We start from the raw sequence: 16,278 nt of genomic DNA, 5'->3' as shown, positions 1-16,278 counted from the left end.
CCAATGCCTGCCAGTATCTCAATCTTCGCAGACCTGTTTTTGAGTCTTCTGCTGCAGCATCATGCCAAATAATTAGGAACCAAATTAAGTATATTCTTTCTAAAATGACCATGACTTGAATATCTAATGCAGAATCTTTAGATTCAAAGCTTTTGTTTTTTCTGTAGCCAGAACAGAGAACTGCATAAACTAAACTAATAAATAGATAACAAAAGGTTCCCAGAACATGCGCACATGTGCAAAACTTAGCCACAGGTTGATAACATCTTAATACATAGTCTCTGTTGAAAATAAAAGAAAGCAAATATCCATCCCAAATGTAGGGCTTCCAAAGATGTTGAAATTAGACCAACTCTCTCAGCCTTTCCCTTCTTGGGTTACCTTTTCTAAATGAATGTGGTGTGCACATACTCTGAGTACTGAGTGTGGGAATTCATCTTTGGTGGTAAGGAAGTAAAAAGGGAAAAAAAGTACTTAAAACTCCCAAATATGAATCATTTAAAAATACAGAACCAACCATTCATTATCCATGTGCGGGTTATCTGTGATAAATGTAATACCCCAGGCTGGCTTCCTCCTACCATCCAGCATTTTTTTGAGCTAATCTCTCAAGGTCACCATTTGTTAGGTCTGTCCATGCTGCCAAGGCTAGCTCAACTCTCACCTCCATAGCCACACGAGGAAAACGCTGCCTTCATTACCAAAAATTCAACCCAGAATCCCCAACCATGGCCCTGAACATACCTCTCAGGAAGAGAGGAAAACTGATGTCAGCTTTAGAGGACGGGGTTACTCCTAGTCCTCTCTCCATGGCATCTCTCACTCCGTGCTGGCTTCTGAGGTTGGGGTGGGATGGGGAATGTTCCTCCCTTGACACTGTATCCAAGCACAGCCAAGGAAGGGCTGGAGTCTCCAAGCCCTGCCTTGCTGAGGCTTAGGGACAACAAGACCAAGCAAAGCACACTCTCCCCATCTGCAAACAGTGCCTTGGAAAAGACAGTGTCTCTTCTGAAAGCAGTTGTAGAACCACTGTCATGGTCCATCATGCATTTGCACTTTAATGGAAATAAAGAGAAATGACAAAGAAAAAATAAATAAATAAAACATGTTTACTTCTTGTATACCTGAGATAATATTTTCAGTACTTGAAATCTCTACCCAGAGAAAAGATACTCCTTTTTTTACATGTCTCCATTTTCATTCCAATAATTAGCAAATTTAAAAATTAGAAAAGTGTGGTGTGGTGGCTGACCATGTGGCTTCTGGTGTCCAATGACCTGAGTTCATTATCCCAACTCCAGCACCCACTAGGTGTGTGCTTTGGCCAATCTTAATCCCTTAGTTTGTCCATCTCTAAAATGGGGGTGACAACAGTACGCAGCCTCTGGGACTGATGTGAAAATTAAGTGTGATGTTCCATGGCAGACTTAGGATAGTGCCTTCCATATTGCCAATGCTCCATAAATATTAAGTAAGTAACTGTATCATTATTATTCAAGTGAAGCACACTTTGAGCAATTGCTTTTCGGATCAGCTTTTCCCCTTTTCAAAGGGTTCAAAAGAAGCTCTAATAGCTTTGTGATTTTTACTTGGAGTTTTAAACCCTCTACCACAAGGACAGAATCTCAAGAGTCCATCCCTACCTGCTGCTCGTCTGAGCCTGGCACAGTCCACCCCTTCCTTGACTTCCATGGAGACATTTTCTGTGGAAGCCACTCGAAATGCCCAGATCCAAGCAAAGGGCCTCACACGGGCCTGGCTGTGGGTTCACCTGGGCGGGGTCCTTTGTCTGCAAATGACTGTGCTCTCCTTGTCTCCGTCTCTGACAGCTGTGCGGGAAGGAATTCAACCGGATGCACAACCTGATGGGCCACATGCATCTGCACTCTGACAGCAAACCCTTCAAGTGCCTCTACTGCCCCAGCAAATTCACCCTGAAGGGGAACCTGACGCGCCACATGAAAGTCAAGCATGGCGTCATGGAGCGGGGCCTCCATTCTCAAGGTATTAATCTCCCAAGAAGCCCCCGTGCCTGCAGGGCCAGTGGGTAACTTTGTTTACAGGGGGCTTCGCTTTATCCTTATGGTCGAAAAAGGGAGTGCAACTTTAAAGACGAGACAGGCCTGCAGGGTAGCAGGAGCAAGCTGACAATGTTATGGTAATAAATAAAATGCTAAGATTTGAAGGTGGTAAGTACAAATGAAGTCTAGGAAGTCAATTGGAACATTGTAATGATGCCAGCCTCAGGCTGGAGGGACTTCTGTTAGTCCCATTTTATAGATGGGGGAACTGAGGTTTCCCAACATTCGTTTGCCAGAAGTTGGTCAATTGAATCGTTGCAGAGTCAGGATTTGAACACAGACCTTTCTGACTCTAGAGCCTGTCGTGTATACACTTCACCACACAGCTGTTCAAGGGCATGCGGTTTTTTCCCCTTTTGGAAAAACAGGTTTGCAAGCTCTGATGTCAGCAAAGGTATGTCTGCAGGCCTCCTCTGACCTGTCCAGGACCAGATAGGCTCAAGGGCAGTTTTCCTGCTCAGTGGGGGCTATGTCTCCCTCCCTGAGTCCTGACTGAAGGGGTGGAAAGTTCTCTTGTTTGTCAGTCCTAGGACCCCCAGAGTTCATGTTCCAGATCTGCTGAACTTGGCAGGTTGCTCCAAATCAGGCAGTCTATCCATAGGCAGTAAGTGCAGTCCGTCCTAGGCGTGTGCCCTGAGCCGGGCAGCAGTGAGGGACAGAGACCAGCTTTGTCCTCTGGGAGGTCTGGGTGTAGGGAGAGGAGACATACAGAGAGGTAACTTAAATCGTACTAGCTGCCGGGACTGGTTTGGCTCAATGGATAGAGCGTCAGCTTGGGGACTGAAAGGTCCTGGGTTCGATTCCGGTCAAGGGCATGTACCTTGGTTGCGGGCATATCCCCAGTAGGTGGTGTGCAAGAGGCAGCTGATCGATGACTCTCTCTCATCAATGTTTCTAACTCTCTATCCCTCTCCCTTCCTCTCTGTACAAAATCAATAAAATAAAATAAAATAAATGCCACTGGGATGCATAATTAAAAAAAAAAATCGTACTAGCTCTGTCCACTCTCTTCTGGTCACTGGTATAACCAAAGCACAGGCAGAGACACATTAGAGCTCATTCCCACAATTCCACCACGTAGACTGTGTTGTTCTCCTTTTATACAAGAGGAGATATAAACTGCTCAAGGTCAAACAGCAAGTCTAAAAGGCAGAACTGGAGTTCCAATTCAAGAATTTCTGAGTCAAGCCAGTGCTCACCACACTAGGTAAAAACACAGGGGATTCATTTGTGTTTGCTCTTTCTCCCACCCTTTCCAAAGGAGATGGTCAGATAGGCACACACGTTCATAAGTGAGCAGCACACAACGGAATGATTGTGGTTTTCAGATTTTTACAACGTCACCCTGACTTCTGGGTGACAGGGAACTGTGGTCATAAAGCAAGGCCTAGAATTGGTGCAAAAGCCCTGAAAATTTCTGGTCAAAAAACGAAAGCAATTTTCCCACCCTGACAATGTTTTTCACCTGAATTCTTCTTCACATCTCTAGTTGCCTGAGTGGCTTCCCAATTTAGGCCTGGATTTTTCCGGAACAGCTGAAATGTGATCAGTCTCCAGGGCTGGAGACACAGAAGGCCATGATGAGACAGGCCTGCACTGACAGCCTAACCTGCTCACCACAACTCACCCCGTATGGACACTCAAAGCCTAGCAGGCACCTGACATCTCTGTCATCCTGGAGAAATAAAGAACACCACTATATATCACAGAACTGCTTTGAAAATTTCTGACAGACTTGCAACTATTTTAATGTTTTCATCTACAAAAGGTGTCACTCATTTTTCAGTCCGATTTTTGAAATGGCTTAAAAACCAAGGCCCAGATCAAAAAGAACCTCCCTGTGCCCCCCACAAGATGAAAGCTATAGACTTCCGTGCCTGTGGGCATCTTGAGGATGGCAGCGCTGGACATCAGCTTGCTTTGTGTGCCCCCACCCAGAAGCCTGGTCCTCCTGCGGTGCAGCAGGCTCTGGCTGAAGCCCAGGCCCATCCCTCCTACTTCCCCTGGCCAGTCGTGGTCCCCTCCCCCCATCGCACCCCCCTCCGTTCCTTAGGGCCTTACGGCCAAGATCAAATCAGGTGGAGCCCTTCCATGGGCCTGTTGGCTCCTGAAAAGTGAGTGTCTAGAGTCCTCAAGCTAAACTAACAGTGAGACTCTCTCACATTACTGTGCCTGATAGCAGAGACACTTGAAGTTGGACACAGGGGCTTTGGGGTCCCCAAAGGACCCCTTTATAGGATATCTTTTTTTCTCCCCAGGGTGGAAATATCTTTATTATTGATTTTTTTTTCTTATGGTAACAGCTCACTGAAAATAATAAAATAAAAACATTAGAAATAAAAAGAAAAGATGTAAAAAAATCACCTCATTTTTTAGATTTTTGACATTTTTTTTTTAAGAGACAGAGAAAGGAAGTAGAATGAGTGAATTGGGTCTACACTATAAATATCTAATAAGGAGGGAATATGCTAATTGACCATCACAACTTCACAATATGGTGACACCCACAGCCAATAAAGAGGGAATATGCTAATTGCCACACCCTCAAAGATGGCAGTGCCCCACAGCCATGAGATGGCGGCGCCCAGTCCCCTCAGCCCTACTGGGGTGGCAGGTGCATGGCAGGGCCCACCCCCAGGTGGATCCAGCTGCTCTGTGCACCTGCTTCTGGATTCTCCCAGTCCCCTTAGCCCCATACCTCCCAGGGATGCCTGAGGCTCAGGTAACCAGGGCCAGCTGAGGCTTGTGCTGCCAACAGTGGCAGCAGCAGAGCTGTGATGGGGCATCACCTTCCCCTGATCGCTGAGTTACTTCCCGCCTCTGAGGGCTCCAGGACTGAGAGGGGGCAGGCCCGGCTGCGGGATCCCCCCTCCAGTGCATGAATTTTGATGCACCGGGCCTCTAGTACGTAATAAATATATGTGTTTTATACTTAAATATATAGAGAGAATAACTCTTTATGTTATTAGGGCTCTGCATCTCCCAGTTCATTGGGAGGATGTACTATTATTTATTTAAACAAATCTCTACCATTAAATAGATAAATTGTCTTCACAGTTTCATTATTAAAAAATGTGGTGATGAGCACACTCCCACACATATTTGTTCACCTGCAAATGTGCATAGTTTAAAATCTCGGCAGTGTCATGGCTAAGTCAGAGCCAGGCTTGTTTTTAGCTTTTGGTGCATGTTACCAAATTCACCTTCAAGGCCTCACATCCACGTGGATTCTTTCGGGGAGTTTATCTATGCTTAACATGCAAAATCAAGCTATCATGAAGGGCCCTGGGTGCCACCAGCCCCCCATTTTCAAAGGCTTTCCCAGGGCCTGACGGCTGCCTTTGCTCTCACAGGTTTTGGAAAGGGGAGACTCGCCCTGGCGCAGGCCGGGGTCCTGCGGAGCCTGGAGCAGGAGGAGCCCTTCGACCTGTCCCAGAAGCGCCGGGCCTTCCAGTCTGACGGGGACAGCGCCAGGGGCAGCTCCAGCCACGAAGAGGAGGAGGAGGAGGACCACTGCTGCGAGGGGGAGCGGGACAGCCCAGGCCCGGCCCCTGCCCAGCAGAGCAGGCAGCTCTTCGCGCCCCAGGATCTCTCCACCAAGCCCGAGACGGCCCCCCGGGCAACCCTGGAAGCCTGCGAGGAAGAAGAGAAGGAGGAGGAGGAAGAAGAGGAGGAAGAGGAGGAGGCCTTGCAGAAGGAAGAACGCCAGGAGAAGAGCAAGGACAGCCTTGGGGCAGAGGGCGGCCAGGAGAGAGAGGGCGCGGGCAGAGAGGAGGGTCCCAGCCTCCGGGCGCTGCAGGGCGCGCGGCGGGGGGCCTCCTTTTCTGATTACTTGTACTTCAAGCACAGAGAGGAGAGCTTAAAAGAATTACTGGAGAGGAAAATGGAAAAACAAGCAGTGCTTTTAGGTATCTAAGTTGACAGTTTTAGAATTACACTTGGAAAATGAGAAGCAGGCAGTTCACATATAGCTTTCTGCATGAACTGTCATTTGCTGGCGGCTGGCGACTGGCTCACATCTTCACAGATGGCTCCGACTCTGTGAGCAGGGACATCCTGAGCCATGGAAATGCTTCTCGGGTCATTCCGGGCCCTTGGTTTTTAACATGCAGGCAGGTCTCCCCAGTGTTATTTCTGCCTCTCCAATGCAAGACGCTGTGCACACTCCTCTGGGTATCTAACTGCAGGCCGATGCTGAGGTGCTTATAGGAATTCTCCTTTTCTTTGACTAAGATACAATACATGGTCAATTTCTTCCAAGTGGCAAAACTATGGTGCTGGACGTGTTTCCTAATGAATGACTGTTTCCTTGAATGTGTGAAAGTTACAATATTTTTCAGCGAAAATATGAGTAGTTGTATATATAAAAGTTACCTTTATTAAAAAAATATATATATGTATATATGCCAGACATGACACAGGAGTTAATGAAAAGGAGTGTTCTCGTCTAGTCATTGCAGAAATAAGATAACGTTTCAAGAGAAAATGAATAATTGTGACCAAGGAAAGCCCAGCCGTTCTTGGGTTCCTGCCTGGGTCCAGCCTCTTCCATTGGGTGCGGCGTTAGGAGCCGGTTTGCAGATGATGCCCAGTGCTAGAGCCCATGTCCCAATTGGAGCTCCCTCCTGGAGGCCTTGCTAAAGCAGCTGCAAGAGGAGTTGTCACCCTGGGAGCAGCTGGCTTCTCCTTGGGGCTAGAGCTGGGGCAGTCGGGGGAAAGCTCCTCCCTGAAGTTGAAGGTCTGACTTGTTTGGAGAATTAGAATGGCCAGCAGCCGGTCGCCAGCAGGGGAGAGCCTGGGCTGTGTTCCCAATGCGCCTGCACATTAGAGTCAGCACAGGGAGCCTTTCTAACAATACCTCCTGCGGGCCCGCAGCCTCCGAGACCCTGATGGAATCGGCCTGAGTGGAGCCCCTGCTTCGCTCATTTTCTAAATGGCCCCATGATTCTTCCGTGCAGCCAGGGTTGAGAAGCACGGACTGGGCTAAAATAGTGACTCCCAGGACCCCCTCCCAGGGACTCCATGAAGATTTCTGTGTCTGGCTTCAGACTCATTCGGAGAGAGAGCAGGAGACCTAGGAATCATACTGCTGACCTGGGCTTTTCACCTGTTCTGGAAGGGACACACACACACACAATATGAACACATGCTTTCTTATATATTTCAAGATGATGCCTGAGATGTTTAAGGTCACTTAATATGTTTTTAAAGCACATAGCCAATTTATAGTGACTAATCACGTCTTCCTAGATGCTTGAATCCTGACTCCAGTGAGTGCCGATGATCATAATGGGTGGGCCGAGCCTGCAGGTAGGCTTCCCTTGGGCATGGCACCGAGTAGCGCAGTACTGACAGGACGTCACTTACGTGTGGCTGACCATAAGCAGGAACCCGCTGGTACTGTGTCTGTGTTTATGTAAAAACTGCCTCTAGGTTGGTAGTTTCAACTCTTATTTGTAGAGCTAGGTACTGTTTGTTATTTTGCTTCCTCTACCCCCAAAGTCCCCGATACATTTCTTTAGAAGACCTGGCCCATCTTTGACTGCTGGGTGCTAGCTTTTTCTCTTGGCCAAGGTGCTTCCCCATCAGTCTCATCTCGTTCTCATCCTTCTCCCCGGGTGCTTTGTCAATTCCTGATGCCTTTCTCCTGCCACTGTGCCTAAAGCTCCTCCCTTCAGCCTCACTACCGCCCAGTGCCAAAGCTGCTTAAGCTTCCATGCCCTTAGGTCAGAGCCTCTGCAAAGGGATGCTGAAGGTTAGTGTGGCTTCTACAGTTACAAACACAACTGTGTGGCCAAGAACCTGTCCCAAGTCCTCAGAGGGGCAACTTGCTGTCCACTCGTTATTAATATGGCACATTGATGCCCTGATGAACTCACCCAGGAGGTGGACCATGCGGTCTGTGAGGTCCCCGGCTCTTAGGGTCCTGGTCCATACTTAACTCTTTTAGCAGTTGTGGGTGGAGGAGCTACTCTGAGGGCTGCAGACTTCCAGTTTGTTCTGGGTTTGGCTAGCTGGAACAGGAACCAGGGCATCTAGAATAGCAAGTTGTAGTCCTTTCTAACCAAAATGGATCTCGTAGGAATGTTTGAGGAACAAGGTCATGTTGAGATGGAGAGAGTGAGGTCCAGGAGAGTGGTTTTCACATGGTCTATTGGGGCGCCCCTCCAGGGCTGCAAGGGAGAAGAGAGGCTCTCAGCACGCATGCCCAGGTCACTCAGTGTGGTTCAGATTTCGTCTGTTCTACACGTTAGACTTCTCAGGAAAATTTAATTTGCAAGGAGAAGGAGGTCCAAGGGAAGTAGTAAAAAGTTGTTATGGAGCATATTCTAAGGCCTGTGTATAGTTCGTAACTCTGAGTAGGAGATATTTAATTAGCTCTATCCCCATGGTTAGTATACACTGATCTTCTGAGAACCAAGGTTAAAATGTTGGTTTTGTATGTTTTTTGAGTGACCAGCATCTGGTTTGCCCCGGACAACCCTGGTTTATACCTATTGTTCCAGGGTGATTACCAGTAGTGTCGCCTAAACTCTGAAAATGTCCCAGTTTGGATAATAAATTACATGAACACCAATGCTTAGGTGCAGAGTTCAGGAGAGAGTTAGCCAACCCTGCCTAATGAGCTAATTAATCAGAATGAAACCATGTAGGAGAGCCTCCGAGTCCATCCTCACAGAACCTCAGGGATGATATCATCCAGGGTAACCAGCACTCCAGGGCCAGGACAGCATGACATTCATCACATTGTGACACTCTGAAAAGAGGCCACTGCCAGATGCTTTCCAGGCTTTTAACCACTGTCACTTTGAACCGAAAAACTGACCAGCCCTGTGGCATATTTTTCTTTATCCTTTCCATTCAGGCCTATCACTACCTCCTCTTATGCCTTTCAAATCTTGTACTCTTTCTTTTTAAAAAAAATTTGACTCCCCACTGGCCATGAGACTGAAGCTGACCTTTCATAACCCCGCAAGGATAACTGGTATATTTGCATTTGAGTAGCTACGTGGAGAAAGCTTAAAGTGAATACTGTATTTATTAAGCCCTGAGGCATCTAATAAAATATTAACATCGTGTTTTGAATCGTGATCTTTGTCTGCTTTGCTGGAACAAAATGTAACGGAGCTAACATTTAAAATCCTTCTCATATTTGGACAGCATTACGCCAAATGTTGATTTTGTACAAAATTCTGGCTTGCTATTTAAAGATGAAAACTCCAAGTATGTAGTAGCAGCAGGTTGTGAATATTGCTTTCTGCTCAGTGAAAAAGCAGTTTACCTGAAAAGAGCATGTAGCCTATATTTTGTTAACTTAAGCAAATAAAGACATGTTGAAAAAACTGAGTTAGTTATTTGCAAACACCCACACTTTGCAAGGAAGTTGCCATTGTCAATGTCTCAGTCCCGTCCTATACCCTCTGCCTGGCCCAGGGAAGGGGGTGGGGGGTGTCCTCATTGGCTGGAACCTCAGCCCAGGGACACAGATGCTGGATTCTCCCTCCCTCCTTCAGAAAGGATTAATGACTTGGGCCCATCTGCTGGCTGGTGACATCTTCCTATCCTTTCCATCTTTCCTATTAAAACAAACAAACAAAACAAAACAAAATAAAAAACAAAACAAAAAAAACTAGTTCTGGAAGGGTGTCATGGAAAAGTGGGAGTTAGAAACTGTATTGCCCATTCTGCATCAGGTTCTTTGTAGAATAAAGTTCAACCAAGAGGAAGTGTACTTTAGTGGACAAGAGCACAGCTTCTGGTGCCAGATACCTGGGTTCAAAGCCCTGCTCTCCCACTTTCAATCTTTAGGAACTGACACCAATTTGTGAACTGCTCTGTGCCTGTTTCTTCATCTGTAAAATGAGACTAAAAAAAACCACTACCTTCCTCACCAGGCTGTTATGCGGGTTAATATATCTGAGTCACTTATGTGTCTGGCTCACAGTTCATCCTACATAATATTATTAGTAGGTATTATCATCAGCAAAGTGGCCAGGAAACAGAACACTCTGTTCTCCTCATCAGAGAACTCACCACGCAGTGTGGGCAGGGGAAACTGTGGCTTTCTATGGGAGCTCCCCTTTTAAACACTACAACTGTTACATGCCAACCACTGTGCCAGGCATTTACACACTCGATCTCACTTAAGCCTCACACAACTCTGAGAAGCAAAAATGTTATCTCCATTTCATGGATGCAGAAGTGGAGGTTCAGGAGAGTAAAAGAGCTTGCTTCAAATTATCTAGCTGGTAAGTTCCTCCTTTGCCTTCAAAGTACAATATTTAGGGTGTGGCAAGTTGAAGTTTCTGAAGTACCGTAGATGCTGAGACAAATGTGAGTGCAAAGTGCTAATTAGGAATTGGCATTAGTTAAAAGGAGGGGGAAGAAAGAAGACTGAGCAAAGAGAGAAGCCAAACAGTGAGGTAGGCACAACCAAGCCCCAGCAGGCAGCTCTGGGGAAGGACTGCCCATCAGAGCTGTGTCACCTTGGGCAGAGTCCAGGCCTTTCCACCCCCACCAGAAGGGCATGACCTCAGGCAGGTGTGACTCTTCAGCTGGGGCCAGCTCCCCAGGAGCCGGTGACTGGGGGTTGTGTGCTGATTCAGTCCCTCACAGGTCAGTGTGAATCCTTCCTTGAAGAGAGACCAGTGACTCATCTCTGTGTCTAGTACAGTCCACCCCTTGCACCACCCCCATCCATGTCATGTACACATATGGAGTGTCTCCTCCAGGGTTCCAGAAGGTCTCTCTTCCTGAGGGAAAACTCAGAACACCAGAGTTAGCAGGACCAACTTCAGCCCCACTACGGCAATCAGTGTAAGAGACAGATGGATACTCATTGTCTCCTTCCTCCTTACCTGTGTTGATACCTCTCACCTTTCCAGGTGGTATGACCAGATCCTCATCACCAAGGGGTCTGAGCCTTGATCATCACGCTGCTATGGACTCGATGTTTGTGTCCCACAGGATTAGGAGTTGAAGCCCTAACCCCTGGTATGAAGTATTTACAGGTGGGGCCTTTGGGAGGTAATTAGGTTTAGATGGAATCATGAGGGTAAGGCTCTCATAATGGGATCAAAGTCCTTATAGGAAAAGAGAGATACCCGACCCCCGCTTCCTCTCTCCACCATGTGAGGACACAACAAGAAGGCAGCCACCTGAAAACAGGAAGCAGGTCCTAGAAGGACATAGAAGCTGCTGGTACCTTGATCTTGGACTTCCCAGCCTCCAGAACTAAATGTTTGCTGTTTGAGACATAACTGTGTGCCGTTTTAGCTATCCAGTCTTGGTATTTGGTTATAGCAGCCTGAGCAGACACAGGGCCTTGTCAGAACGGGATTGTTCTTCCTGTTCGCTTACAGTCACAAGTGAGGAAAGAAGGACCAAAAGGAACCCAAGTGAGTGACCTGGGTTCTCACATATCCCTCCCTGGCCCACTGTAACAACAGCCCTAACCCTTCCTCATGATCAGCTGAACAGCAGGAGGGAGAGAGTGATGTAGGTGAGGCTGGCATGGAGAGTCACTAAGCAAGAGGGTGACATAGATTGACATTTTCTAAAGCTCGTTCTGTCTGTAGTGTAGAGGATGGATTGGAAGGAAGCCAGGATGATGCTGGGGGACCATTATCTCTAAGTCTTTGCGGGATAATATTGGCCTGGAGTAAGGAGGTAGCATAGAAGAAGTTAGAAGTGGACAGTTTAAAGTGTGTTTGGGAGGTCCAATTGACTTGTTCTACCAAAGGAAAATTTTAATAAGAAGATAAGTGGATATTTTTCTACAAAAAGAAAATGACAATATAAGGTTCATCTCCTCATATGACAGAAAGGATGAGTCAGAATTTTATAGCTATCATAAAAGCCACAGTCTTCACTCAGTTGTCAGGGGAGCATATTTACCAAGGACAGAATATAAGCATCATTCAGTCCAACTGGTGTCCCTCAGTTTTATCCTGGGGCACAACTGGTAAAGAAGTAAACAATTGAGACTGACGAGGACATGAGTCCTCGGAAATAAATGGCAGAAGTGAAGACAAGGGGGTACAGCATTAGAGACCAGAAAACTATGGAAAGAGGCTAGACCTCAGAGACCTAGGTGAGGCTGCAGAGCCCTTGTCATCCCTAGGGTCGAGGGTGTCTCTGGTCCTGCCAGTGAACTGATACATGTTCCTGATAATAAACTTGCATGGTCCAAGGACAGTTCATCTCGACCATATTTATTAACTAAATACATTTCCACTCTAAACCGTTCAGTGCTCAGAGGGTGGCAGTCCAGTGATCTGGAAAATTCTTCCCAGTGCACACATTATTTTGTAACGAGGCAGAATAAATGAGATGTTGTCATGTTTTAAGTCCTAAAGTGAATTGGCCCATGGCACTACAAACAGCATCTAAAAAAGAAATAAAAACACAAAATGTGTGGAAGGAGTTTGTTCCTGCCCGTAAGGAACACACAGTTCTTAGCAGGCCCAGGGCGGCTGGCAGGAACATGGCTAATGATTTTTCAAATCTCCTCTCTCCAAAGCTCCAAAGCCTTAAAGCTAAAAACTGTCCTCGCTGTGAAAGCCCAGGTGTGAAGCATTGTGGCATTTCATTTCTTTTTCTTTTTTTTTTTTTCTTTTTTTTTGCACAGCAGAGCTGAGCCAAGAGTAACTTCCAGTCCCGTCACACACTTGCTCGACAAGTGGAGGAAGACATGCTCATTTGATAGCTGGGGAGTGACCCTCATAGGGTCCCTGGGGACCCAGTATCAGTGGCGCTCACTGCTTCCTCTTCCCTGGATGCAACAATATATTAAGAGACAGAAAAAAAAGGAGGTTGGCTCTTTTCATGATTTTCCTTTTTAATTTTTGTTGAAAATGGACTGTGTTCTCTTGAGCCTTCAAACAAATGGAGGGGAAGTGGAAGCCCAGAAGTTTCTCTTAGGTTCCCCGGAGAGGGGGTCTGTGTTTGTAGTGCGATGTGGGAAAAGTCCTTGTGTATCTGCTGCATTGTCACGTCTTACCAGAGTGATTTGCAGCAGGAAGTGTGGGATGAATACAATTTCTACGTAAGAGAAAGTGATGGAGCCCCAGCCAGCCTTTGAATCAAAGATCTCCTCTTGCCCTTCATCTGCTAGATGTGCTTCCCCTGACCTCCACCTCCCCATCTTTATTAAAGGATGAAAAAAAAAAAAAAAAAAAAAAAAAAAGAGCAAGAACTCTCTCTGAACTTGACCCAAACAAAAAGTCCAGCCAGAAAACCTTGCTATTCAGAATGCACTTGCACAGGGAGGGGGAGAAAGGGGTGTTTGGAAGGACATGCCAGAGATCACAGAGGCAATAGGAGGGTGGCTGCGGAAGCTCTTGCCAAAACCAATCACACCGGTGGTGTTAAGGTTCCCACAATGCAGGGTGAATCTTTTCACAGGGCAGATCTTTAAAAAAAAAATGGTCTCAGAAGAAGAATGGAGAGATAGAGAATTAAGAGACATCTAAAAGGATTACAAGGATACTTCTTTCATTTTAGCAATTCATCATATTAAGATGCTGGCAAATACTTTTATTTCTTCCAGAAAGTAGTAATAATGAAACTGGTCTCCAAGCTGTGTAGGATGAGGAGATGGATGGGGTAAAATCTATTAATCATTCTGGACTTGCAGAGACTGTGCTATTTGACATTGTTGAAGGACAGCTTCTCTTCCAACCTGCAGCCAGTCTAGCAAAGAGAATAGTTTCACTTGGAGTGGCAGGTTATCCAAGTCAGAAAAGTGTTTAAAATCCTGAACTATGGCTTTGCAAGACTGTACACATAGAGCATTGAGTCAACTGCCTCTTCTCCAATGGAAAATAAAAGAAATATGAAATCCCCAGCAATAACAAAGTCTTTACAGGGAGAAAAGCAAAAAAGCAAAGCAAGGTGATGCAGATCCTTAGAAACAGATAATTACAATGCCAGCATCCCAGCGGACATTGAATAAACAGTCATCGAGCATAATAATGCATCTCTGGGAAGCAAGCACTGCCAACTGGGTCTCATCTCCTCCCTCAGAAGTCACTCTAAGCTGCTATGAGCAGGCACAGGTGATTTTGTGGATTTCAAAGGGCTTGTCTTTGTACAAGCTCAGTGTGCCTCCACATTGCTAATCCCCTTACCTTCCTGCAGGGACACTTTACGTTTGATCTCAGGTTTATGTAATTAAATGCTTTACCGTATTCAGATTGGTAGCTCCCTGAGCCAAGGGCTTGGCCATCTCCAGCAAGTTTTTAGACAGACTTGAGATCAGATGTGGCCTTGGAAGACTAGAAAAGGGGTATAAGATTGATACATGAATTTACCAGGTAGAAGACCTGTACAAAATGCTGCTGTTCAAAAATATGCATTTTTCCATTATGGTCAATTAAAAGTATGGAGAAGGAGGGGGCTTCCCGAATAGTGGAGAGAGAATCCTAGTGAAACCTCACCCCCAGATAGACAACTGTTAAATTGGTAAAAAAAAAAAAAAATAATAATAATAATAATAATAATAATAAATAAATAAAAATTTTAAAAAAATTAGCAAATATAATCATCCAAAATCTCTGGAGATGGACCGAGGTATTTACAACAATTTAAGAAGTATTTACTCAACGAAATCTACAGGAACCCTGTAGGATGGTGGAAGGCATAGCTGCCCCCATGCTGCCTACCAGATCCATGTTGTGGAAGATTCCAGTGGGGATTGACAGCCAACTGGTCGGATCCCAGTGCCCAGTTTTGTGCAGAAGACCTATCCTGGGTGGGGGGCCAGGCAGTGGTGGCAATCCCTGCCCCCAGACCTCTGCTCAGTAAGAGCGAGCTGAGTAGGGCAGCCGGTAAAGGAAGTCCCTGCTTCCTCCACAGGCCTGTGTCATGGCAAGTGATTCCAGTGGATCTCCAACTGGAAATTCTAAGTGGCAGCTCCCAGACTCCCCAGTTCCTGGTGAAGGAAAGCTATTCTAGGCCTCGGCCAGCTGAGCAGCCAGTGAGCATGGGCAGGTCCCATTGCCCCTGGCTCTATGCTCTGGAAGACCTTTGCAGAAGAAGATGGCTGCAGCTGGTGGTGATGTTTGTACAACACTGTTATGTTCTCAGGTTTTATTGTGGTAAAATACACATAATATAAATTGACCATTTAAATCATGTTTAAGGGTGCAATTTGGTGGCATTAAGTACACTCATACTGTTGTATAACCACTGTCACTATCCATCTCCAGAAAGTTTTCATCATCCCAAAGAGAAACTCTGTACCCACTAAACAGCAGCTCCCCACACTCCCCTCCCCTAGTCCTGGTACCCTACGCTCTACTTTCTGGTTCTATGAATTTGACTACTCTAGATAACTTTATCTAAATGGAATCGTACAACAGTTGTTCTCTGTATCTGGCTTATTTTTCTTAGCTTTATGTTTTCAAGGTTCAAAATTTTATGTATCAAAATTGCATTCCTTTTAAAAACTGAACACTATTTTATTTGTATACCTATCTCTATCTGTCTCCATATATGCCACACTTTGTTTATCCTTTCATCTGTTTTTCAAAATGAACAGTTGGGTTGTGTCCACCTCTTAGCTGCTGTGAGCGATGCTGCTAGAAACAGTAATGTAGAAATACCTGTTCGAGTCCCTAGTTTAATTATTCTGGGTAATATGCCTAAAAGTGAAATTGCTGGGTCATACAGTGAGCCTCTGTTTAACTTTTTGAGGAACTGCTAAGCTGTTTCCCACAGCAGCAGCACCATTTTACATTCCCACCATCGGTGTGCAAAGGTCCCAATTTCTCCACATCCTCTCTCACTGTCGTAATTTTTTATGTTTTGGATAATAGCCATGTTAATGGGCGTAAAGTGGTATCTCCTGACTGTAATTTTAAATTTTAAAAAATCTGTCCAGCTGTTAATGTAGAGATCCCTATCTAGTTTTATAATCTTGTTTTTTATCATGAATACAAAAACAGAAAATAAAAGGTGGACTGGGACTTCTTCCTTACAAATAGCAGCTGAATGCCCAGTGACTTACCTGGTTTTATTCCTGTTGTCTTGCACCTCCCGTTCTTCAAAGCACACGGACTCTGCTTGCGATTTGAAAAGAAGTATTTATTGAAGTATTCTGTTTTATCAGTTCATTTGTGGAGGGGGGTGATCCTATTTTCCCTTGATCCCAAGTTGACGGGTGACCTAATAGTTATAGCAAGCTGGCTATACC

At 45.7% G+C, this 16,278-nt stretch overlaps 1 protein-coding gene across 4 annotated transcripts in view; it reads left to right on the top strand.

Annotated features, from left to right (window-relative positions):
• ZNF366 (zinc finger protein 366) overlaps positions 1-9,657 on the top strand; it is a 60,618-nt gene extending 50,961 nt beyond the window's left edge. For all 4 annotated transcript variants that reach the window (XM_084880899.1, XM_084880896.1, XM_084880898.1 and 1 more), the window contains 2 exons: positions 1,830-2,004; positions 5,435-9,657. In XM_084880899.1, coding sequence (XP_084737025.1) covers positions 1,830-2,004; positions 5,435-5,997 — 738 coding nt within the window. In that variant the 3' untranslated portion in view covers positions 5,998-9,657. The remainder of the gene's footprint in view (positions 1-1,829; positions 2,005-5,434) is intronic.
• Positions 9,658-16,278: the final 6,621 nt, after the last annotated feature.

The sequence above is a fragment of the Pipistrellus hanaki genome, assembly GCF_964339955.1.
Source record: "Pipistrellus hanaki genome assembly, chromosome: 4".
Classification (NCBI taxonomy): domain Eukaryota; kingdom Metazoa; phylum Chordata; class Mammalia; order Chiroptera; family Vespertilionidae; genus Pipistrellus; species Pipistrellus hanaki.
Note: the sequence above shows the minus strand (reverse complement) of the source record. Positions and strands in the feature narration are given on the sequence as shown.